Genomic DNA, 21,700 nt, shown 5'->3' with positions numbered 1-21,700 from the left:
ATGTATGTATATAGAAATATTGTAAGTAGTTAAAAAACCATTTGAATTGCTTGATGAAACCTTATTTTTACCAAAAATGTTATATTTCCCACCTTCATGCGTTTACCTACAGCTTACACGCATTTTATTAAAAATTGCCATATTTTTTCTACTAAAATTATATATTATTTATTATTTATGTAATTCTTTCTAAATAATTAAAATAAGTCATTACAATGAATTAACAAAAAGCCAAGTTTGTAAACAGACTTGCAATAGGTATGTGCCAGTTGTCATGTAAAAGTTAAAATTAAAAGGAATATTTGTGGATTAAATGAATATCTCTCAATTGTGTAGGAATGAAGTATGCATAAATGTGTACCCATAAATGAGAAGCTTAATCGTACAGTTACAGTTACAAACCAAAAAATCCTCGCCGCCACTTTACGTATTGCATAAAAATTCTACAAATTATTTGTAAAGAAATTAATTTTAGGAAAATTAATGTAAATTTATAATATTATAATATTGCAACAAAATCAGACCCTATATCATTTCACACTTTGCATGCAATTATTTTCTATTTTCCACATTTCCAACTTTCTACACCTTTGTGTCATTTAATGCTCGCGCCCTATCAGAACAGTAGCGAATACAAATGACAACCAATATGTTTGGCGACATTAGTTACAACATAAACACCCGACGACACGGCAACGAAAAGTGTTAACAATCCCAGGAATGAAAAACGTCCCACATGCGGGCGTATGTGTTGTTGCAGACCCAACCAACCGCCATGATCGACCAGCCATGGCACCAAATCATCTTCAATTATCTCAGCTATGCCATCCACTAGAAGTTGCAGATATTCATAGTGTCCCTGTCGTACGCAATCGATGGCAAAACCACCACATACCGCAAATATAGAAATAATTTTGCCCCATGTTATATTCGAACGAAACAAATCTTTGGCCACCAGATTGAGCAGCATGGGCGCCGTATCACCGTCGACCAACTCGCCATAGGGTGCGCGCGATAGCTGACGTGAGACGTTCGTATAGACACGCGGATGCATGCGTTCCAATTCCTCGCCCATCTGTAAATAAACGTTTAGTGTTTGTAAGCATTTGATTGATTGCAACAAAGTGTAAAGGGATATTATTTGCACTTACGCTATTCAACGCCGGGAACACCTCGTACACCACTGCCGATGAAGGCTCCAATATGGTGCGCAATCGCTGCGTCGCTTTGCGATTCAGCACGCCAGCGCGTCGTAGGCGTGCGCGAATGTACTGACCGCAAAGGCATTTGCCCTGAAAATAAAATAAGTAAAGAGGGGTGTTTGGTTAGTGCCGCATTCAAGTCATTTAAAATTTGAAAATCACACGTAACTAAAGAGTACTATGCAAGGCGCATTCACTAAAGGTGGTGGCACTACACCAACAACAATGTTTTGTACGTTTGATTGTCACAATAAAGTCTTGGCAAAGTAGAAAACAAAGAATGAATTCGCTTTGTTTCATTCTGTTCTGACAGCTACATGGACACGGCGAAAGAAAAAACACAAATCAGCTGATTTACTGATACCACCTTTAATAGAATCGCCTTGGCACAATGATTCTATATTTAATTTCAATTTCTATTTATTCATTCCTTGAAGCACATCACACAGACTAGACAAAACAGAGTATGTAACTAAAACTGAATTAATTTATTAGAAAAGAACGGACTTAAATCTTGAGACGGAAAAATGAATCACTATTATATTGGAAATGTCATTAAACTCAATAAGTGATCTAAAGATTGGAGCAAAGGAAATGTGAAACGCTTTTGCAACATTAACCCTCTAACCGTTTAGACCGTCTGTAGACGGTCAATAATTTTTTGCCAACAACTACGCCTTAAATATTACTTTAGAATAAAAAACCGTTACTCCGCACTGTTGTGAGTATGCTTTTTATGAAGTGAAGCTAACAATCTCAGTTTTCTCTCTATTTTGAGCTCACACGCTAGTGGAGTGCCGCAGGTCAGTGTGATAAGTGAAATAAATTATTTTGAAAACTGGTGAAGTTACGATTCGAAAGAAATTGCAATTTTTAATTATGCTGATGCTTTAAAATTGTATGGTAACCTTAAAATAATATATATTTTGATAATTTATCTTGTTACTTTGAGTAAGCGGAAGGTTATATGTATTATTCTAGCATTTTCTGATGACCGTCTGTAGACGGTCATAACGGTTAATGCGAAATTTTACATATTCATACCAAATATGACTTTCATTTATATATCGGCTATTTTGTAACGTATTTTTTCAAGTAATGGACAAAATGTGAAAATGTAAGTTGTCTACGATGTCGGATGAGGAGATAGAAGCATATATGATGTCAGTGGTGAGCAACTCAACGATGATGGCTTCGATAGTGACGACGATATTTCTGATCCTGACTTTCAACCTGATGATTTCAGTGAGGAGAGTACCGAAGAGAGTACCGATAGGGCAATATTGGAGTGCTTAGATGAAATGGAGGAAGCTAACACAAGCTCTGCATTTTTGAATGCTTTGGATTTGTCTTTGAATGTCAGCTCTGTTGAACAAGGTATATCTGAAAACTCTGTACTTTTCTTTACATTGAATTTCGATTTAATTTTTAAGAGAAACTAGCCCCTACCACCTCGGCAGCAACGCCTTTTAAACCATCAAAGCGACCACGACCTCCACTTCCTGTGATTGAAATTGAGGGACCTTTGTCAATTCCATCTAACGAAGGATTTAGCTGCAAAAATGTGAGGGAAATCGATATCAGATCGAAAGAATTTCAAAAAATTTGTTGGAAGAAAAAGTCATTACAACTTCACGTTAACGAGATCGCATTTCGAGGCAATACATCTTTGCCAGCATTCATTAATAATTTAGAAACGCCATTCCAATTCTTCAAATACTTTTTTTCTTCAGAAATTATCGACCTAATTGTTATGGAAACAAATCGTTCTGCACATCAGGAAAATGTCAATACATCGTTTTCAGCTACAGAAGCAGATATTCACAAATTTGTAGGAATTTTGGTAGGAATCCAAACATGGAGCTACTGGAGCAAAAACGCATTTGAGCCAATACGAAAAGCAATGTCTTGCAGGCAGTTTGAAAATATAAAGCGTTACTTATCATTTGCTGACAAAGAGCAACGCGCTGAAATCCAAGCGATAAAATTAATCTTCCAGACTTCCGCGAGAAAATCGCTAGTGGCCTTTGTTCTTTTTCGCTTCCAAAGAAAGTAGGCAGACCATCAACAACCTCCTGTCAGCCAACTACAAGCCAGGGAAAAAGGTGTGTCAGACCTATAGATGACATCAGATTTGATAACACTGGACACATTCCCGCTATGTTTGATAAATCAGGAAAACGGAGATGCAAATATTTCAAACAGTCCGATACTCAAATATGTATATTGCTCGAAATGTGAGATAAACTTGTGTTTGACGCCTAACAAAAATTGCTTCAAGGAATTCCACTCGAAATAAATTTCATTAATAATCTTTTAATATGATTTGTATGTTAAACCATTGCAATGTAGTATATTTTAACTTTAATTGAATTATTAAAATACATTGCTTACCAGATTTCATATTTGATTTGTTTTGTCTCAAACCGTTTTGACCGTCTACAGACGGTCAAACTTTTTTCCTCTCTAATTTCCTCATTTCGGGAATTTTATTGATCTGCAGTATTACAACATTATTCAGACTGCTAAATTCACCGGAAAATGAAATTCGTATGCATTTTAAATCGTTATTTAAAAAAAAAACGGTTAGAGGGTTAATATAAAACGGAGAATCGTAGCGCAAAGTTTTCTGAAGAGCATAGAAACCTATCTGCAGCAGAAGATCAGGAAAATCAATGTCACCAGCTATTAGATAAAAGACAAATATCAAAGGCTGGGCAGTTCCTCTATTTCCTAGCGATTTCGGACTAGTAAGCTCTCAGTGTGCACTATAAGATGGAAGAGGTTCAGAAAAAATAAGAGATTAAAGGGCAAAACGAATGAATTTTCTTTGCATTCTTTTTCGATTCTACTGGCATGACAACTATACAAGGAGGCCCAAAACTAATCATCCAATTTTATTTTCGAATAACTTTTTTACTAAATAAAAAAAAAAAAAACGATTTTTTGTGATGGAAATCGTTATTTTGACTTTTACGCGCTGTCTATTTGTATACTGCAGCTGTCTGTTCACAGGTGTCAAATATGAACCTCCGTGCATGAAACCACAAAATGATAGAAACAGTTTTCTCTAATAGCGGCCGCCCTCGGCAAGCAATTGCAAGCCTCCGAGTGCATTTCTGCCATAAGAAGGTCCTCATAAAAAACTCTCTGCCGTTCGGAGTCGGCTGAAAACTGTAAGTCCCTCCCCAACATCAAGAATAAAGCATCGATCAAACAATTTTAAGTTTATGCTCGTTGTCAAGATGATATTTCACGCTAAAAACATTTTTTTGATAAAGGCGAAAATTCTAGATAGGTTGAATGCCGCTGAAATTGTGAGTGGTGTTTATGGTGCCGATACTGTAACAGTTAATTACGTGCAATTTTGGTTTCGTCGATTCCGTTAAAGCATTTTTGTTGTTAAAGAAAAAATCGATAAGTTAACCGGCTTTAAGCCATTTGTGCAAAAATTTTACGCAAATATAATGGATTTATTTTTCACCCAAACTATTATTATTATTATAGAACTGGTGATATTTATTTCCTTCCTTTTTCAGTTTAAGACTTTTAGTATACCAAGGCGATTTGTGAATCCTAAATGGCATGCTTATCGATTGTTTTTTTTATTACCTAATTGTATTTGATGATTCAAGAGCTAGGCATGTTCTCAGAAAATTTCATGATGCCATATCAAGACGTTGCATTTTCACGTTCACATCTTCTTAAGAAAATAATTTTCCGAGAGCTTTTCATTCAACTAAATTTGCTTGTTTGAAAATTACAAAATTGTTTACTTTAAAAAAGAAATTCTTTGTAAAAAATTAGTTACGTACACAGGTGTGTCCATACATTAGGATGCGCCTAGTTTTTAGTGGAATTTTTTATTCATTTTTGTGCTGTTGAAAGCAAGAATTTCTAATCATAGGTAAAAAATCAATAAAGAGGCTGGAAATTGATTGCATAAGAAACATTGTGAAACAGATAAGTTACCCAATTTTGTTGGACTATAATTTTAGAGAGTTTTGCTGAAGTGACAGTACTCCGCCTTTTTATTTTCGACCGGATCGTTTCGGAAGGGTACAGCAGTTTGAACTTTAGAATATTTCGAGCAAACTGATTTCATAAATCATATAATTTTCATGCAATCTAAAAATAGTTTGTTTCCAATGAAATACAAATTTTTCAGATGACATTAAAGGGCAAGAATTTTACAGGAGCCAATGATAAACTAGTAGTTATGAGTGTACAAGTTTTTCAAATAAGCTTGAAACCCTGGAAACGGGACGTTTAAAATTACCAAATTTTATTATGGTGGGTCACTTTAAATCTGAGCTAGTTTTAATTAATCTTGCATGATTTAAGCTAGTTTACTGTGTACGTATCAATTGGTTATATATATTTCAAACTACTACAAACTTTTATAAGCAAATTTGCTTAAGAATCTGCAAGTTGTTTTCAGCACAAAGATTTTGTTTAGTGCTCAAAAAAATCTATATGCCATATTTGCCACTATGAATTTATACGACTTTTCCTTCAATATAAATTGATCCTCACTAAAATCAATATTTATGCCAAAAACGTTTCATCATAAAGCTAAAAGCCAATGTACTATACTGACGCCCACTTCCACATTTGTTGTGAATATATCGCAAAAAAAAAATTAAGTCCCGTTGTATGCATATTAGTTTGTTTATTTAATTTATCAAATAAAATCAACTAGAAAATTTAAAGTTTGAAAATTTACTAAACGTTATTTTACCTAATTTGCAGGTATAAAGAGTGGTTGCACAGTAAATATTTTTCAGACAAACATTAATGTTAAAAAAAGTATCAAAACCAATGCAATGAGGTTAGGTTACGTGTAATGGGTGGCTCTAAAAACAATCCTTATCTGCTCTTTTAGTTGTGGATTAGAATTTTAAGCTCGAAAATGCCGAAAATATAGTATATGTTAACATGCTATAAGAAAATTATATACACATATATTAATATAATTTTATGTAAAAATATAAATATATTATTGTGTGTATGCATATCACTAAAGTCACTATATAATTTAACTACAATATTTAATCTTAAATTAAATCGTACTTACTAACACCGCCATAAAGGAAATATAAAACTTATGTATTTATAATAAATTGAACAACAGTCATTCATTCATATGTGCAAATCACAAAACCAAGTACAATAAAATTGCACAAATAAATATTTAGTAAAGTGCAAATACTTTCCGGTCGTTCTTGCATAGACTGTCGTTACACTGACCAGCCAGCCACCTGTGAAATTTCATTTACACATTAACCACTCTGTATACAGGATTCAAAAAAAAAAGGAAAAAAAAATGCGCACAGTAACGACAAAAGAATATGGAATATGCAAGCCTGAAATATACAAAAACAGTGCAGCTGTTGAAAGCCAATTGAGAATCAGACGAAAGTCAATAGCACGTGTGCCGGCGGTGGCTCTTCACGAAAGCAAATTCATAATGAATAGTAATGTATGTGTTTTGTATATACATATATGTGTATCTATGCATGAATGTATATGCATATACGCAAACATTTCACAGCCGCAGTGTATCCCATACAGTGGGTATTTTTCGTATTCGTCTTTCTCTAATACATATTTTGCTGAATGCGAAAAGTTCGCGAATAGAAGGAAAAAAATTAAAGTTTTGTAATTAGCGTTTCCATTACTGGCATGCTAAATAAGTCAGGCTTCTCCTATAATTTGTGACATGCATCCTGATGCTTTCGCACAAACATTTTTAATGCCGCCTCTAAACGCAGGTGAGTATTTCTGCCATGAAAAATCTGCTCATAAATAATATTTGCCATTCGGAGTCGGTTTAAAACTGTATGTCCCTACATTTGTGGAACAACATCAAGATGCACGCCGCCAATAGGAGGAGGAGCTCAGCTAAACACCCAAAAAGGGATATCTCGTAAAGTATCGATCAAAGAATTTAAAGTTTATACAACGAGTGAGATTTCACCTTTTTTTTTCTTTGATAAAGGCGAAAATGCAAGACAGGTTGAATGCCGCTGAAATTGTGAGTGGTGTTTATGGTGCCGATACTGTAATAGTTAATTACGTGCAATTTTGGTTTCGTCGATTCCTTTCAGGCATTTTTGATGTTAAAGAAAATGTCAACAAAATAACAGAAATAATAGAAGTTGGCCGGCATGTTAGTAGTCGTTACATCCCCCTGGAGCCAAAGAATGTCCATAAAACCATTTTAAACCATTTGCGCAAAAATTTTAAGCAAAAGTTATGGATTTCTTTTCCTCCGAACGAATACTTTTAGCTACTTAATTGGTAATGGCTACCCTTATGTGTGGGTGGGTTGCTTAACACACGGAAGATGTTCGCTAGGTGACCCTTTGTTCGATGCCGCATTAGCAGCAATTCTCTATGATTATATACTGAATACCAGCGCATGAAGAAGACACCATTGTCTACTTTAATAAGCCCATCCAGGGCCGTAGAGAGCATATCCGGGCCTCGGGGGAAAATTGCAAATGCGGGCCCTTTCCAATAATGTCTAATTCATATAAATACGTATAATCTCGAGTCCGGGCCCCTCTGAGAACTCCGGGCACGGGGGAAAAAGTACCCGATCCCCCCCCTCTCGTCGGGCCTGAGCCCATCAAATTATTCTGGTCCATGAAATATTGATGTAAACGTCGAATTTCACTAGGGGGTCCACCTGTTCAGAGCATAAGTGCCACGGTGGCCCAAAATACCTTTGTTTTCAGCAAAAAGGCGCTATAGCACCGATCTTGAAACCTAAACGTGAAAAAGTAGTAAACAATTTGATGGTCTGGTAGCTGTTTGCACGCAGTCATTTTCGATCTTAACGTCATGAAACTAACCTTCGATTAAATCAAAATTCTGATTTCTTTAACACTGGCTCACCGAGGCTGCTTTTAATATGAAAATATTGGGAAAAAGTGAGCACAGAGATTAAAGCAAAATTTAGAAAGTATTGCACATCTTACGTTTAAAAGAGTTAAATGAAATGATAAATAATATTTCAGGTCCTCGTCTCATTTTTCTTATTTATTTAGATTAAGAAAGCATAAAAATTCATATGATTCATGGGGCTATGTACTTATAGTATATATATTATATTGGTGGCAAATATGCTTTATTTTGAAAAAAGCTTTTGAATAAATTGATTTTTACTAAAAGTTTCTTGAGGATTTTTTTTTTGCTATTGATCTTATAAATTTCAATCGACCTACCTTAATGTTTTGTGCTTACCCATAAATTGATAATACGTATCCTAGAAAATTCTCCTATGTAAATATTAAGCATTTAGTTGAGTGTACGAATGCCTCATGCCAAAGTACATATTTAAGAAAATAAAAACCTAATTTGTAAGTATTATTATTTTGATGGATCGCAGCAAATACAAACAAATTTTAAATTTAGGTAAACTAAATTTATTTCCAACAAGTCTTGCGGACGTAAATGTATTTAAACAGTATTTACAGGAGTCGTCTGGTGTGGAAGGTGAAAAAAAATTAGTTAAATTAATCGCTTTTAAATTTATCCACAATGCTAATGTAAAATGATTTTTTTGTAATTTCGGCTTCTTAAAAAGCTGTAGATCGTGGCCAACGCATTCTGGTGCGTCATTCAAATTTAATACAGACCATATCTCAAATAAAATACACTATTGTGCTTTTTGTTTGGTGTATAAAAAAACGAATAGCTCAGATTAGGTTATATTGTTGCCCATGAGCGGGCCCACCTGGATGAGAAATTTAATTAAATTCGTCCACTGTGTTACCATGGCAACGCGAAAGGGAGAAAAATAAGAAGAGAGAACAGGGTAGGGAAAAAACAAATGAAACAATTTTGTACTCCCAAAATATTGGGTAGTCGGAAAAGTCTTTTCGTATTTCTAATCAAACTTCAACTAATTTTTTTTATATTTATAATGAACTTTATTAAACCAAATATGTACCATTTTGGGCGACCACCTTTTTTTCTAGAGACATTATTCCATCAGTGTAAAACTTTTGTGGTTTCTCGGCGAAAAACTGCGACAAGTAATTTTCACAGGCTTCTCTTGAAGCCAACTTTACTCCATTAAGGGAGTTCTGCATTGACCGAAACAAATGGTAGTCCGATGGTGCAAGGTCAGGGCTATATGGCGGATGCATCAAAACTTCCCAGCCAAGCTCTCCCAGTTTTTGCCGAGTCATCAAAGATGTGTGTGGTCTAGCGTTGTCCTGATGGAAAACGACGCCCTTTCTGCTGATCAGTTCTGGCTGTTTTTTTCGATTGCTTGCTTCAATCTCATCAGTTGTTGACAGTAAAGTGTAGAATCAATGTTCGAGCAGGCTGGAGCAGCTCATAGTGGATGATTCCTTTAAAATCCCACCAAACACACAGCATAACCTTTCCAGGCGTTAATCCTGGCTTTGCGACCATTTGTTGAGCTTCACCACCCTTGCACCATGATCTTTTTCGCACATTATGGTCGTATTTGATCCACTTTTCGTCTCCTGTTACCATTCGCTTCAGAAATGGTTCGATTTCATTTCGTTTCAGCAAAGAATCGCAGATGTTAATTCGGTCCATTAAATTTTTCACAGACAATTCATGTGGTACCCAAACATCGAGCTTCTTGTTGTAACTAGCCTTTTTTAAATGGTTCACAACCGTTTGATGATGAATGTTTAGTACCTTGGCGATGTCATGGCAGCTTATGTGACGGTCCTGGTCAATCTTTTTCATAATTTCATCGACTTTTTCAACGATAGGTCGACCGGAGCGAGCTGCATTTTCACATCGAAATTTCCAGAACGGAAGCGAGCGAAAAATTGTTGTGCTACACGAACTGATACAGCATCGCCTCCGTAAACTTCACAAATTTCATTGGTGGCTTGCGTGGCATTCTTCGCTTTTTTATACAAAAATTTCAAAATATAGCGAATTTCTTCATTATTTTCACTCATTTTTGAACAGCTATAACTTTTTTTTAACTTCTCCGAATTAATTTTTTTTTTTGGCTAAATGAAGCTTAAAATACCACCTTTCTAACACCATATGATATGACCCAATGTGATTGGTAGCACTGGAGATAGATGACTCCAACGACATCTATTGACAAGGTACGAAAAGACTTTTTCGACTACCCAATATTAAAAGGTAATTGAAAAGGTACTGATTGAAATTTTTATTTCAGAGATCAGAGAAAAGCGCTGAGATCATTTCTAAATCATCATAGCTTTCTGAATTTTGGTCGGAGTGTGCATTTTCATGTTGGGGAAGTTTTGAATTGTTAAGAAATATATTATAGGGTGTTACAGCTCGAGATCGGTAAAGTTACAATTTGATTGTTGTTGTAGTAAAAGCAAAAATACTCCACATATGTACATGCTTGGCGAATGTTGCTGATGTGATGGATATATGTACATGTTAAATGGAGATATTTTATAGGTAAGCTAGGATCGTTTTAGGAGCGGTATTCGTAAATGCTTTTCACGTATTTTGTTTTTGTAAAACTGTCTGAATACTCAAGAAACTAATACTGAATTACGGGGTTAGGGGTAGTCAGAGGCCCGAAAAAATTATTTTTGTTTTTTTACAAAAACATAGCATTAATACATAATGTTTCGACTTGGCTTTAGCAAAATTAAAAAAAAAAAAATTATAATTTTAAAAGTTATCGCTGTTTGTGTGGAGCCCGTTTCTCCACAAGTCCGTGGAGATTCATCTAAAATCAGTCGCACAGTAGAAATTAGTTTTATTAATAAATAATCTTGTGCCTGATCAAAGCCTTTTTTCAAAATTAACAATATGGCGGCCTTAGGAAATATTTTTCAGATTTTCGACAAAAAAACCGACAATTAATTGTTTAAAAAAAATCTACATTTTTGACAAAAAAAAATTCTTCGACCAGGCACGAGTTTTTTATGTTTTTCAAAAGCAGTATAAGTTTTATTGAAATCTACCAAGCGGTTTTGAAGTTACAGTGATCAACAGTTCAAAAAACATAAAGGGTTTTCAAATAAGAGGTGTTATTCCAGTAAAAGATCAAAGGTTTCGTTGCTTGTGTGGAACGTAGCGCCGTCTTGTTGAAAATAAACGTTGTCCAAATCAATACCATTCAATTCCGGCCATAAAAAATCATTAATAATCTCTCGATAGCGCAATCCATTCACCGTAACGTTTGCTCCAGCTTCATTTTCGAAAAAGTAAGGTCCAATGACTCCGCCGGACCATAAACAGCATCAAACGGTCACACGTTGAGGATAGAGAGGCTTTTCACCAATAACTCTTGGATTTTCTGAGCTCCAGATTCGACAATTTTGCTTGTTGACGGAGCCACCGAGGTGGAAGTGGGCCTCATCACTCAAGATGATTTTTCGATGGAATTCCGGATCATTTTCATGCATTTCAACGACCCAATCAGCAAAGATACGACGTTGTTGACGATCGGACAGCTTGAGCTCTTGTTTTGACTGGACTTTATAAGCCATAAGACTAAAATCTTTATGTAAAATACGATGTAATGGCGTTTGTGGAATGTCTAATTCCAAAGAACGACGAGGAATGGACAAACCTGGGTTTTCTTGAACGCGTTCGGCTACAACAGCAATATTTTCGGCTGTTTTTGCCCCAACAGCTTGAATTTTTCCACCAATTTCTGTATTGCGGTCCGATAACATGCTTCACGATAACCCAAAAATGTACGAGCTTTACAAACCGTCTCTGCCAAATTTTCACCATTTATAGTGAATTTTAATAATTTCAATGCGTTGTTTAAGCGTGTATCGTTCCATTTTTTTAATGGCGTAGTTTCTACTTGTCAAGTATCAAAAATGACAGCTTCGAAAGTGACATCTACCGAAATAGCGGGCTATTCAAAATAACACCTGTTATTGGAAAACCCTTTAGTTTTGAGAAAAACGCATTTAAAGTTTTGCCATCGCTTCGGAGCGCCCGAACGCGCTTTGTTAATTGTTGAATAACTCGAAAAGTATTTGTCGGATTCACTTCAAATTTTCACACAATATTTTTAAGATATTTACTTTAAGAAAATGCAAGAAAATCCAATTTTTTGAAAATCTGACTATCCCTTGCCCCTTACCAAGTTGACACGCCTGATACTAACAGAGTTGCTAGGTAACTCGGTTTTGCATAAGCTATTTTGTTTATTTTTCATTTCATCTACTTATTTTCTCACTTTGTGGTGTATAAATTAGTAAATATGTACAATATATAATTTAGTTTATAGCATGTCTATTTAAAACAGATAATTAAATAAACAATTAAACAAAAAATTTAACGAGAAAGGGTGAAGAATAAATTCATTCAGACTTAGAAAGTTGCCGCATAACCGAATTATATAGGTCTGAATACCCCTATTGTGTCACAAAAAATCATAGTACTCAGTAATCATAAAAGTGCAAACAGGCCGGCAATCATAAATTCAGTAAAAATGCGAATATATCCAACATTGCAACGTTTGCGCGTTAGAAAAGTGGAAAAATAAATTTTAGCACACAAAAATGTAGTATTTTCCAAATGCCAACTAATTAATTATTATTACCGATTCTCCACTAATTTTACTGTTAGCAGCTGTCAATAACTAACGTCTCTGTTTCATACACATAATCACATGCGACACGCGAACAACAAAATATTTAGCCCAGACGAACGATGAAATGCATAAATTGAGCCACAAAACGGCTCTCGAGCAAATATTTATAATAATCAACAATTGACAAGTCGCCACAGCATCACCCCATTAACAAAAGCGGTAGCAAAATAGACGACCTTGAATTGCCTAACGTCTGTCAAAGTGTGACCGTTATATACGAATACTCGTGCGTTCCACACATGAAATCGTGCACACGTATAACATATATTCATATTGACATTGTAAACTAAAAAAAAACGACAAAAAAAAAGACAAATATAAAACAATTGCTTAATAGAAATGAAAAAATTAACCTCATCGAGCTATTTACATTCTTTTGAGATATTTTATTTGTAATATTTTCAATTTTATTAACACCACTTTTCAACAGCCATTTGAACTATAACACAATTGATTTGATTTTGCATATTATTTATAAATGACTTTTTAACTCATCACATATCTGTAGTATATATTCGTATATACATATGTACATAAAGTATTTATGTAGTTGTCAATTTAATTGACACATTTAGCTGGCAGAAAATAACGTTTGAGTTAAGTGTGATCGAGTATCGCTTACTCGCAACTATTGTATGCAAATATGAGTGCTCACACTTAATGTGGCATGTATGTATGTACATATGTATGTATGAATGCCGGCATATATGTATGTATATATTTTCTCACACTTTTTATGAGATGAAATGCCTTTTGTTAGAAGTGTTTTTTGGAAGTAAATGTTTACCAGAAAAATGCAAATCAAACGCTTGCCGGTGGTGTCTTCAGGCTGATTAAAAAACCGGTCTATGTTTAAAAATAACATACTATGTATGCACATACATATGTATGCACCTCAGAGGAATTTTTAAATACATTTTAGGTATTTTAATTAATGTGTGGAAATTTATAATCGTATTTTAATATTTATTTGCAAGCATTTTACCCAGTTTTATGTTTAATTAATTGGCCAAGAAATAAGTGTTCATAAATATATTTTATGATAACATTTGTTATGCGTGTTTTCCGGTATTAAATTATAAATATTTGTTATCAATCATCTGAATTTCAAATAAAAAATTCACTGTATATTTTTTTAACTTTTATTAGTTATCTTTAAAAAAATTTAATTTAAACAAATTTAAATTAATTAAATTAAAATTTTCTTTTTTAATTAATTAAATTTTTTTAAATTAAAATTAATTAATTTTTAAATTATTATTTTGAATAAATTAATTTTTTAATTTTTTTTAATTAATTAATTTTTAAATTTTGTTTTGTATATTTGTATATTTTTATATCTTTTATTAGTAATCATTAAAAAAAAGTGTAAAAATAAAACAAAATAATTAAAAAAAAATTATTTAATAAATTTTTAAATTTTAATTTTAAATAATTAATTTTAAAAATTAAAAAAATTTTAATTATTTTTTAAATTATTTTTTAAATTAATTAATTAATATTAAAATTTACAAATTAATTAATTAATTTTTTTTTAATTATTTTGTTTTATTTTTAAACTTTTTTTTAATGATTACTAATAAAAGATATACAAATGTACCAATATACAAGACAAAATTTAAAAATTAATTAATTTAAAAAAATTAAAAAATTAGTTAATTAAAAATAATAATTTAAAAATTAATTAATTTAAATTTTTTTAAATTAATTTGTAAACTTTTTTAATTAAAATGAATTAAAAAAGAAAATTTTAATTTAATTAATTTAAATTTGTTTACATTAAATTTTTTTAATTAATTTGTAAACGTTTTCTAATGATTACTAATAAAAGTTATAAAAATATACAAAAAAAATTTAAAAATTAATGAATTTAAAAAAAATTTTAAATTAATTAAATAAAATTTTTTTTTAAATTAATTTAAGAAAATTTAATTTTTTTTTAATTATTTAGGGTACAAGTAAACTACTTACATATTTTTGCTCGCACATTAGTTCAAGGGCGCAATTAACAGCCTAATTTTGTAGGTTAAATATTTCATACCATACTTCTTCAAAACTCAAAAAACAAAAGTCTACCATAAATTTTTTGTAAACTCTGGTAATCTGCATTAATAGAGAGTTAACTGTTGGCATCCCGTTTGTATTACAGTATCCGTACATGAATTTGTGTGACTTAAAAACACTTGAAACATAAAAATTCAAACGTACCGACACCCAGTCTTTTATTACACTCATCCATTTAGCATGCATAGGCGTGAAAAAAGCACTAAAAAATTGCAATAATTCGATTATCTTTTATTGGCGAATACAATTTTCACCGTTATATACTGGAAGAGAGTCATTTTTGGGTGTGTTGTTGTTGAAAGGCAGGGTATGTAAAGTAGGGTGACCAGAAAGTAAAGATAGTTTTTCCAATTGTTAAGTTTCAGCAGCTGTCTGTCTAAGTTATTTATTTATTTATTTAAGTCTCCGTACCAAAAATTCTTGCAGACTAATTAATGCATACATAGACTTACGATTAGAATTAAAATAGAATAACAAAGTATGTTTAACATCAAAAATTTTTGTGTGGAAAATTTACAAAAGGTGGTTTAGGTAAGGTAAAGACTATAACATTTTGGGATATTATACTGAATTCTTGCATGGCTCTGGATAAGGGAGCATTGATTGCAAATTTACAATTTGAACATTTGCTCAATAGATGGGAAAAGAGAGAAGTAGATTGCGTTTTGAAACATTAAAACTAATCCTTTCTAGGAGATAAGGGGAGCCAACTATTCCTTCAGTAAAGTTGTAGTAAAATGTTAATGATAAAGTAAACCTACGGCTTTTGAGTGTATTCAGATTTATTAACCTAAGGCGAGATGTTTACAATGGCAAAAGAGTTTCAAAATTCAGGAAACGAGGAAAAGCTTCAAAAAACTTTCTGAATCCGCTCTATTCTTGCTATAAGGAGTTGATTGACTCTACACGAGAACGAACGAAACTCATAAACAACAGTTTTAACCTGTACGAGTTAGTAAACTTTGCAGTGTTACGAAGCACAAAACCTAGAACAAACTTTGCCATGACGAAGTTATTGTGGCTATTAAAGCTGCCGCCTTAGCGAAATGGGTTTTTGCGTGATTACCATTCGAGAGTGCGTAGGATCGAATCTCTAGCGGTTGACCTCGACAGGCAGTGGAAAACCTCCGAGTTTATTTCTGCCATGAAAAAGCTTCTCATAAAAATTCATTTGCCTTTTTAAGTCGGCTTGAAACTGTAGGTGACTCCATTTGTCGAACAATATCAAGACGTACACCACAAATAGGAAGAGGAGCTCCGTCACACATCTAACAGAAATGTACGTGCCAATTATTTATTTTTATTTTATTAAAGTTGAGCTTACTGTCAAAAATAATTACTAAGTCTTTGGATTTATTATACGACGTACTGCGAACTTTTTTTGTTCTCGCGAAAGGCATTTCTTTATGCTCAAGGGGAGACGCGATTTCACTATATCCACCATAAATGATGAACATTCATTTCACGTTCAAGTTAATTAACGTTGACATCCAGCTGTTCAAATAATCAGTAGGGGTTTCCACCTTCCCTGCTCGCCGACCGTGTGAAAATTAAAAAAAATATTGAGCTTCCACCTCAGTTGCAAATGCTGTGAATAATTGTGAATTTCGTTGTGGAGTCGGTTGGCCTCGAACGAGGCTAATTTTCGGCTCAGCGGCATATGTATATATAGTATGTACATATGTATATTTTCTCACACTTTTTAGCTAAAATAACTTATGAGATGAATTGCTTTTTGTTAGAAGAGCTTTTTGAAAATAAATGTTTCAGCAAAATTGCCATTATTGGAGCGAAAACAATCCACAAGTCTTCGACAAAGCATAAATACATACCCGAAAATTCTTTGTTTGCTGCGGTTTACGGAATGGGGAAGGAGACACTGTTATCTCAATGGCCATCGGCATAGAGCGATATTAAGCGATTTTTCGTGAGAAGTGCTCTACAAAATCTATCTATTCGAGTTCATGTATGTAAGTGATGCAATGCTCCAAGTAGTGTAGGATAAATTTGACAACGAAAGCCAAGATTCGAGACGCTACTGCCGGTAAAATGCCGCACATTTTAGAGCGAACGCAGAAGGTCCTGTCAGCGAGGCGAAACGGCCACTTGAACAATGGCATGTATGAAGTTTAAAAAAAAGTCATAATTAATTCGATGCCTCACACCGCAGTTGTTTTATTAGATTTTCCTTTCCTATCATTTTTTTGTCATCTGGTCACTCTACAATCCGTCTCGGTAATTATACTCTAAAGAACGAGTGGCATGAATGCTTCAGAAGAGATCACGAGTCTATCGAGGGTTACGAACGTAGTGGCAGGCCGTCGACATCGAAAACTGATGAAAACAACAATAAAGTGGGAGAAAAGTTGGTCAATGATCGCAAATTAACAATCAGAGGGATGGCAGGGGACTTAAGCATTGCTAATGGATCCATTCAGGTCATAATAGTTAATGATTTTGGTTTGCGCCGTGTTGCTGCAAAGTGGGTCGCAAATCATCTCAGTTTCATCCGCTTTAATATCGAAAAATACATAATTTCAAAGACTGAATCCGACTCAACATTCATCAAACGCATCAATACTGGAGACGAGCCGTGGGTTTATGAGTCCGAAACGCAGTCCAGACATCTGGCGAGTGAGTCGAGAGCTCCAAATGAACCAAGACCAAACACACCATGTCGTTTTCAGTAAAAAAAAGGGATGATCACAGTTTTTGTAGATTACAACGGCTTGTACCTACACCACGAATTTTTATCAGCAGGGCAGACTGTTAGTAAGAACTATTATTTGGGCATTATGAGATGTTTACGTGAAATAATTCGCCGAATAGGAAAGGATTTGTGGGAACACAACTCGTGGCTTTTGCACCATGACAACGCACCGTCGCACAGTGCCATCATTATCCGTGAATTTTTCACCGGGAACGAAGTGAGTACCAACCAATAGTCATTGAATTCGCCTGATGGAGTTAAAAAACCACTACGGTAAAACTCGGCCAAAATCATTTAAGCGGCTATCATGTCAATCAAGAAAAAAAATAATCAAGGAGGCTAAGACTATTTTGGATGAGGAAACAATTCGTAAGCTAAAGATAAAAATGGTTCTCATTAAATGCTTTGGAAGATCCAATAACTTCATATGGATATAGTAATATGTATATAGTAATATACCACAAAAAGAAGGTAGAAAATTGAGTACATCACGAGAACTTTCAGTAACTCAATAAGCCCACTCACCTGATTTATGATTTCCGCTTTATATTCCTGATAATTATTAGCCGTTACAGTGCTCGCTAGCGATGAAGTAGAACCGGCACGTGGTATTGTGGCACAACCATGCGGTGGCAATAGCCAATCCGAGCCACTTTGACTATTATTTTTACGATTTTGAAGAAAAATATCATTGTCCAGGGATGAAGATTTCAGTTTCGATGACAACTTATTTTTTGCATGATAATAGCTTTTTTGTTGGCTTTGCGGTTGATGTTGATTTGGATAGGAGAATTGATGTTGTATCATTGGCGGTATCGGCGGGGGTGGTGGTGGTGGTTGCTGTTGTTTCAGAGCTGGCGAAGGCATGTGGGGCTGTATTATTGTTGTAGTTGGTGGTTGGGTAGAAGTTTTATTTTACTTTATTTTTAACAAATGCCGGTTTGGTTACTTTCTCTTCTTTTTCGGTTTTGCAAGTGAGTACTTGAATATTTAAGTTATTGAACTTATTTATATTAAAGTTAGCTAAATTTTATTGAAACAGCTGTTGACGTTTGCGGTTACGTTCTGCTGCGCAACTTTGCTTCGCTTCATGAATTCGATTGTTGCTTGACTCTTGACGCGGCTTATAGTGCGACCTTATTTATTATGTTAAACTTTGCTTTTGTTATATTTGAAAATTCTTTTAACTAATATTATCGTATTACACGCAAAGGCACCACATTATGCATATAAACATATACAATGTGTGTACATATGTATTTTTGCCTGGTGCACTTGAGTATCTACTTGATGCTTGATTTTTTTAACTCCACTTTTTCACAAATTATATTAGGACTTTATTGCTTTTTCTTTTACTTTCAGCCTTCACTATTATTCACTTATCTATTGTTAAGTCGTTTGTCAATTCTACAGCTTTTCCACAGCAGCAACAACCAATAGTGCGTTCGCTCTATTCCTATCAGTTTTTTCCGTTTCCATTTACCTGCGCGATGACTTTTGCGATGATCTCCGCCTCTCAATACTGATCTCAATCTTAATTTTGATCTCAGCTGTGCTGGCAACGGCGACTACGAAGACAACATACGACAGCCGAATACCCCAAGTCGTCGTGAGCTCAAGTTTTGCAACGTTGAAAATTATTTTTTTATGCTTGCTTTCATTTAAATTTCGTCGAGTTTTGATTAAGCGAAAGCAAAATTTATGAGCGCGTTTGTCTACTCGTCCAACCGTAATTATTGTTTTCTTATTTGCCAACTTGCTTTTCTCCTCAATCCACTCAATCCACTGTCAAAGCCGCCAATTCGTATATAAATTTTTATTGTTTAGTTTGCTTTGGTGATAAAATGAATGGAGGAAGCAAAATAAAAATACCCAAGAATTATCGAATGTTAAACGAATGTGCGAAATTCGAAAGAGATGAATGTACAAAGACAACTGTGGTGATTTTAAAGCCGCGCGTTCGCGTGCCAAGCTATTGATAATAATTAAAATCAGAATTAAAAAAAGAAAATTATAAGTAGTATCAAAATAAAAGGCACAAGGTATATTGCACTTTTATGTATTTTATAATTTGCTGAACGGACACTGCCTATCGTTGTGCACGCTCCGTAAGACCGCGGCGTCAGCAACATACTACGCTCACGAAACTGGCTAGAAGACTGAACTGATTTGGAGCTAAGCTGTCTAATACGAACCGCCAGCCCTCACAGTAGGGAGAAAAAAGTATGCGAAGGCGTATATGTGCGCCAAGAGAGCATAGCAAAGCAAGAAAAAAACCTTTGAGTAGCAGCAGCAGCAGCGGCGGTGGAGCCATTTGGGGAGTGCACAAATAATGAGCAGTAGGCACAAGCCAAAAAAGCTAAAAACAAGAATCAGCTGTCTCTGTTTGCAGGAGCTTTTAAACTCTCAAGCTTATGCGCGTGCGAATGCGTTAACATTAACCGAAGATATACATACATACATATATTTCAGCTTTCAAAACAATGTTGTTGCAAACCATGATCAGCAAAGGCACAAACCATTTGCTGAAATTTTTGTTGAGTTCCTATTATTCACTTCCTCTATATGGAGCGTGCAATTTAAATAGACTTGCACACCAAAGAGAAAAACTTAAATAACAAAGCAGTTCATATTTGTTGGCATTCGTTGGAATTTTTTTTTAACACATTTTTTATTTATTATATTATTTACTAGTTAGCTTAGTTTTTAACCACATTAAGAAATACTTTTTTTTTTAAGTAATTAAAACTAAATAAATGTAAGTTGTATTTTATAGTAATTGCTATGATGTCAGACGTAGATACACTTTCGGTACCAAATAGAAAAATATGAATCTTAAGAACATATATAGTACAAATATGCCGAAAATACAGCCAATAACAATGGTAGTCCATTCCAATGGACTAAAATTACTCGTCACCGGCAATACGTGTGTGTTAAGGCCAAGCTAAAAATATACGGAAAAAAATGAAAGACTTAATTATGGCAAACTTTGGGTGGAGCTGATAGTAATACACGACAATCGTCGAAGAACGGTGAAAGAAATAAAATAAAAAATTGATAATACCAATAAAACAGAAATTAAAAATGAAAAACAATTAGCAATTAAATACATAAATCCTATCCGCCTTTATCTCGGTGTTACTGAAGGAGATCAGTGTACGCGTAACTGCGGAAGTATGTTATAATTAATCCACATTATGGTGTTTGGAAATGCATTTAGATCAAAATGTATGTACTAAATTTGAAGGAAACACTTATTTTCTTTTTTTGTTTATTGTTGAAAAAACGTCCTAAACGTACGTTCTTCAGACGCTTCATCAGTACGAATACAGAAATCTAAGGGAAACAACTTTTAAGAGGATTTGTTGGAAGCTCCTTCTAATATCGATAGGGCGCTAGACTGGATTGCTTTAGTTAGCGTTTGGATTTTATGAGTTAGAGCTAAATTTATTATGACGAATCTCTATTTGTCATCACTTTACTTGATCTTTTGGTGAAAAGCAGGGGTCTTCCTGATCTTAAGAAGCAGTTTACGTGCAGTCACGGCTCAAAGAAAGGACTTGGAAAGTTTAATTCTTGGCTGCCTCTTTCCCTTTGGATGCCTTACCAAATATTAGACTAATGGCTACGTCCTGATCTGTCTACGAGCCATATGTGAGACTTAGTACCCTCTTCAACTGCTTATTTATATATGTATATATATAATTGGCGCGTAAGCCCTTTTTGGATGTTTGGCCGAGCTCCTCCTCCTATTTGTGGTGTGCGTCTTGATGTTGTTCCACAAATGGAGGGACCTACAGTTTCAAGCCGACTCCGAACGGCAGATATTATTATGAGGAGCTTTTTCATGGCAGAAATACACTCGGAGGTTTACCATTGCCTTCCAAGGGGCGACTGCTATTAGAAAATGGTTTTCTTCATTTTGGTCTCATTTCATCTCATCATTTCATCTCTGAATTACAAATGGTAGTCACGCACCAATTCGGCTACGGCGGCCCCAAAAGAAAGGACTAAGATTGTATAATTCTTGGCTGTCTCTTTCCTGCTTTGGATGCCTTACCAAATATTAGACTAATGGCCACGCCATGATCAGACTACGAGCCATACGGAAAT

The 21,700-nt window shown here is 34.3% G+C and overlaps 2 protein-coding genes across 7 annotated transcripts in view; both read right to left on the bottom strand.

The window, feature by feature from the left end:
- Positions 1-166: 166 nt before the first annotated feature.
- Positions 167-19,742, bottom strand: LOC128868552 (uncharacterized). Of its 2 annotated transcripts, XM_054110766.1 has the most exons (4): positions 19,638-19,732; positions 18,110-19,415; positions 1,152-1,292; positions 167-1,075 (listed from the first exon to the last, which is right to left on the bottom strand). In XM_054110766.1, exons 2-4 carry the CDS (start codon positions 18,449-18,451, stop codon positions 617-619), a joined length of 942 nt encoding a protein of 313 aa, XP_053966741.1. In that variant the 5' UTR covers positions 18,452-19,415; positions 19,638-19,732; the 3' UTR covers positions 167-616. The 2 variants fall into 2 exon arrangements, with proteins under 2 accessions (XP_053966741.1, XP_053966740.1); XM_054110765.1 differs by having other exon boundaries at positions 18,110-19,742.
- Positions 19,743-20,233: 491 nt separating this feature from the next.
- Positions 20,234-21,700, bottom strand: part of LOC128868554 (bcl-2-related ovarian killer protein) — a 64,120-nt gene continuing 62,653 nt past the window's right edge. For 4 of the 5 annotated variants that reach the window (XM_054110767.1, XM_054110769.1, XM_054110772.1 and 1 more), the window contains exon 6: positions 20,236-20,531. In XM_054110767.1, coding sequence (XP_053966742.1) covers positions 20,367-20,531 — 165 coding nt within the window. In that variant the 3' untranslated portion in view covers positions 20,236-20,366. Of the gene's footprint in view, positions 20,532-21,700 lie in introns of all 5 variants that reach the window. The other variant, XM_054110768.1, reaches the window with a different exon arrangement.

This window comes from Anastrepha ludens, chromosome 6, assembly GCF_028408465.1.
Source record: "Anastrepha ludens isolate Willacy chromosome 6, idAnaLude1.1, whole genome shotgun sequence".
Classification (NCBI taxonomy): Eukaryota; Metazoa; Arthropoda; class Insecta; order Diptera; family Tephritidae; genus Anastrepha; species Anastrepha ludens.
Note: the sequence above shows the minus strand (reverse complement) of the source record. Positions and strands in the feature narration are given on the sequence as shown.

Bases quoted from the DNA above. Each gene is read 5' to 3' on its own strand.
- LOC128868552 (XM_054110765.1), bottom strand. From the start codon at position 18,451: ATGCCTTCGCCAGCTCTGAAACAACAGCAACCACCACCACCACCCCCG. The intron at 1,293-18,109 runs GTGAGTGGGCTT...TTTTATTTTCAG, and splicing joins AAGCGGAAATCATAAATCAG to GGCAAATGCCTTTGCGGTCA. The intron at 1,076-1,151 runs GTAAGTGCAAAT...GTTTATTTACAG, and splicing joins TGTTCCCGGCGTTGAATAGC to ATGGGCGAGGAATTGGAACG.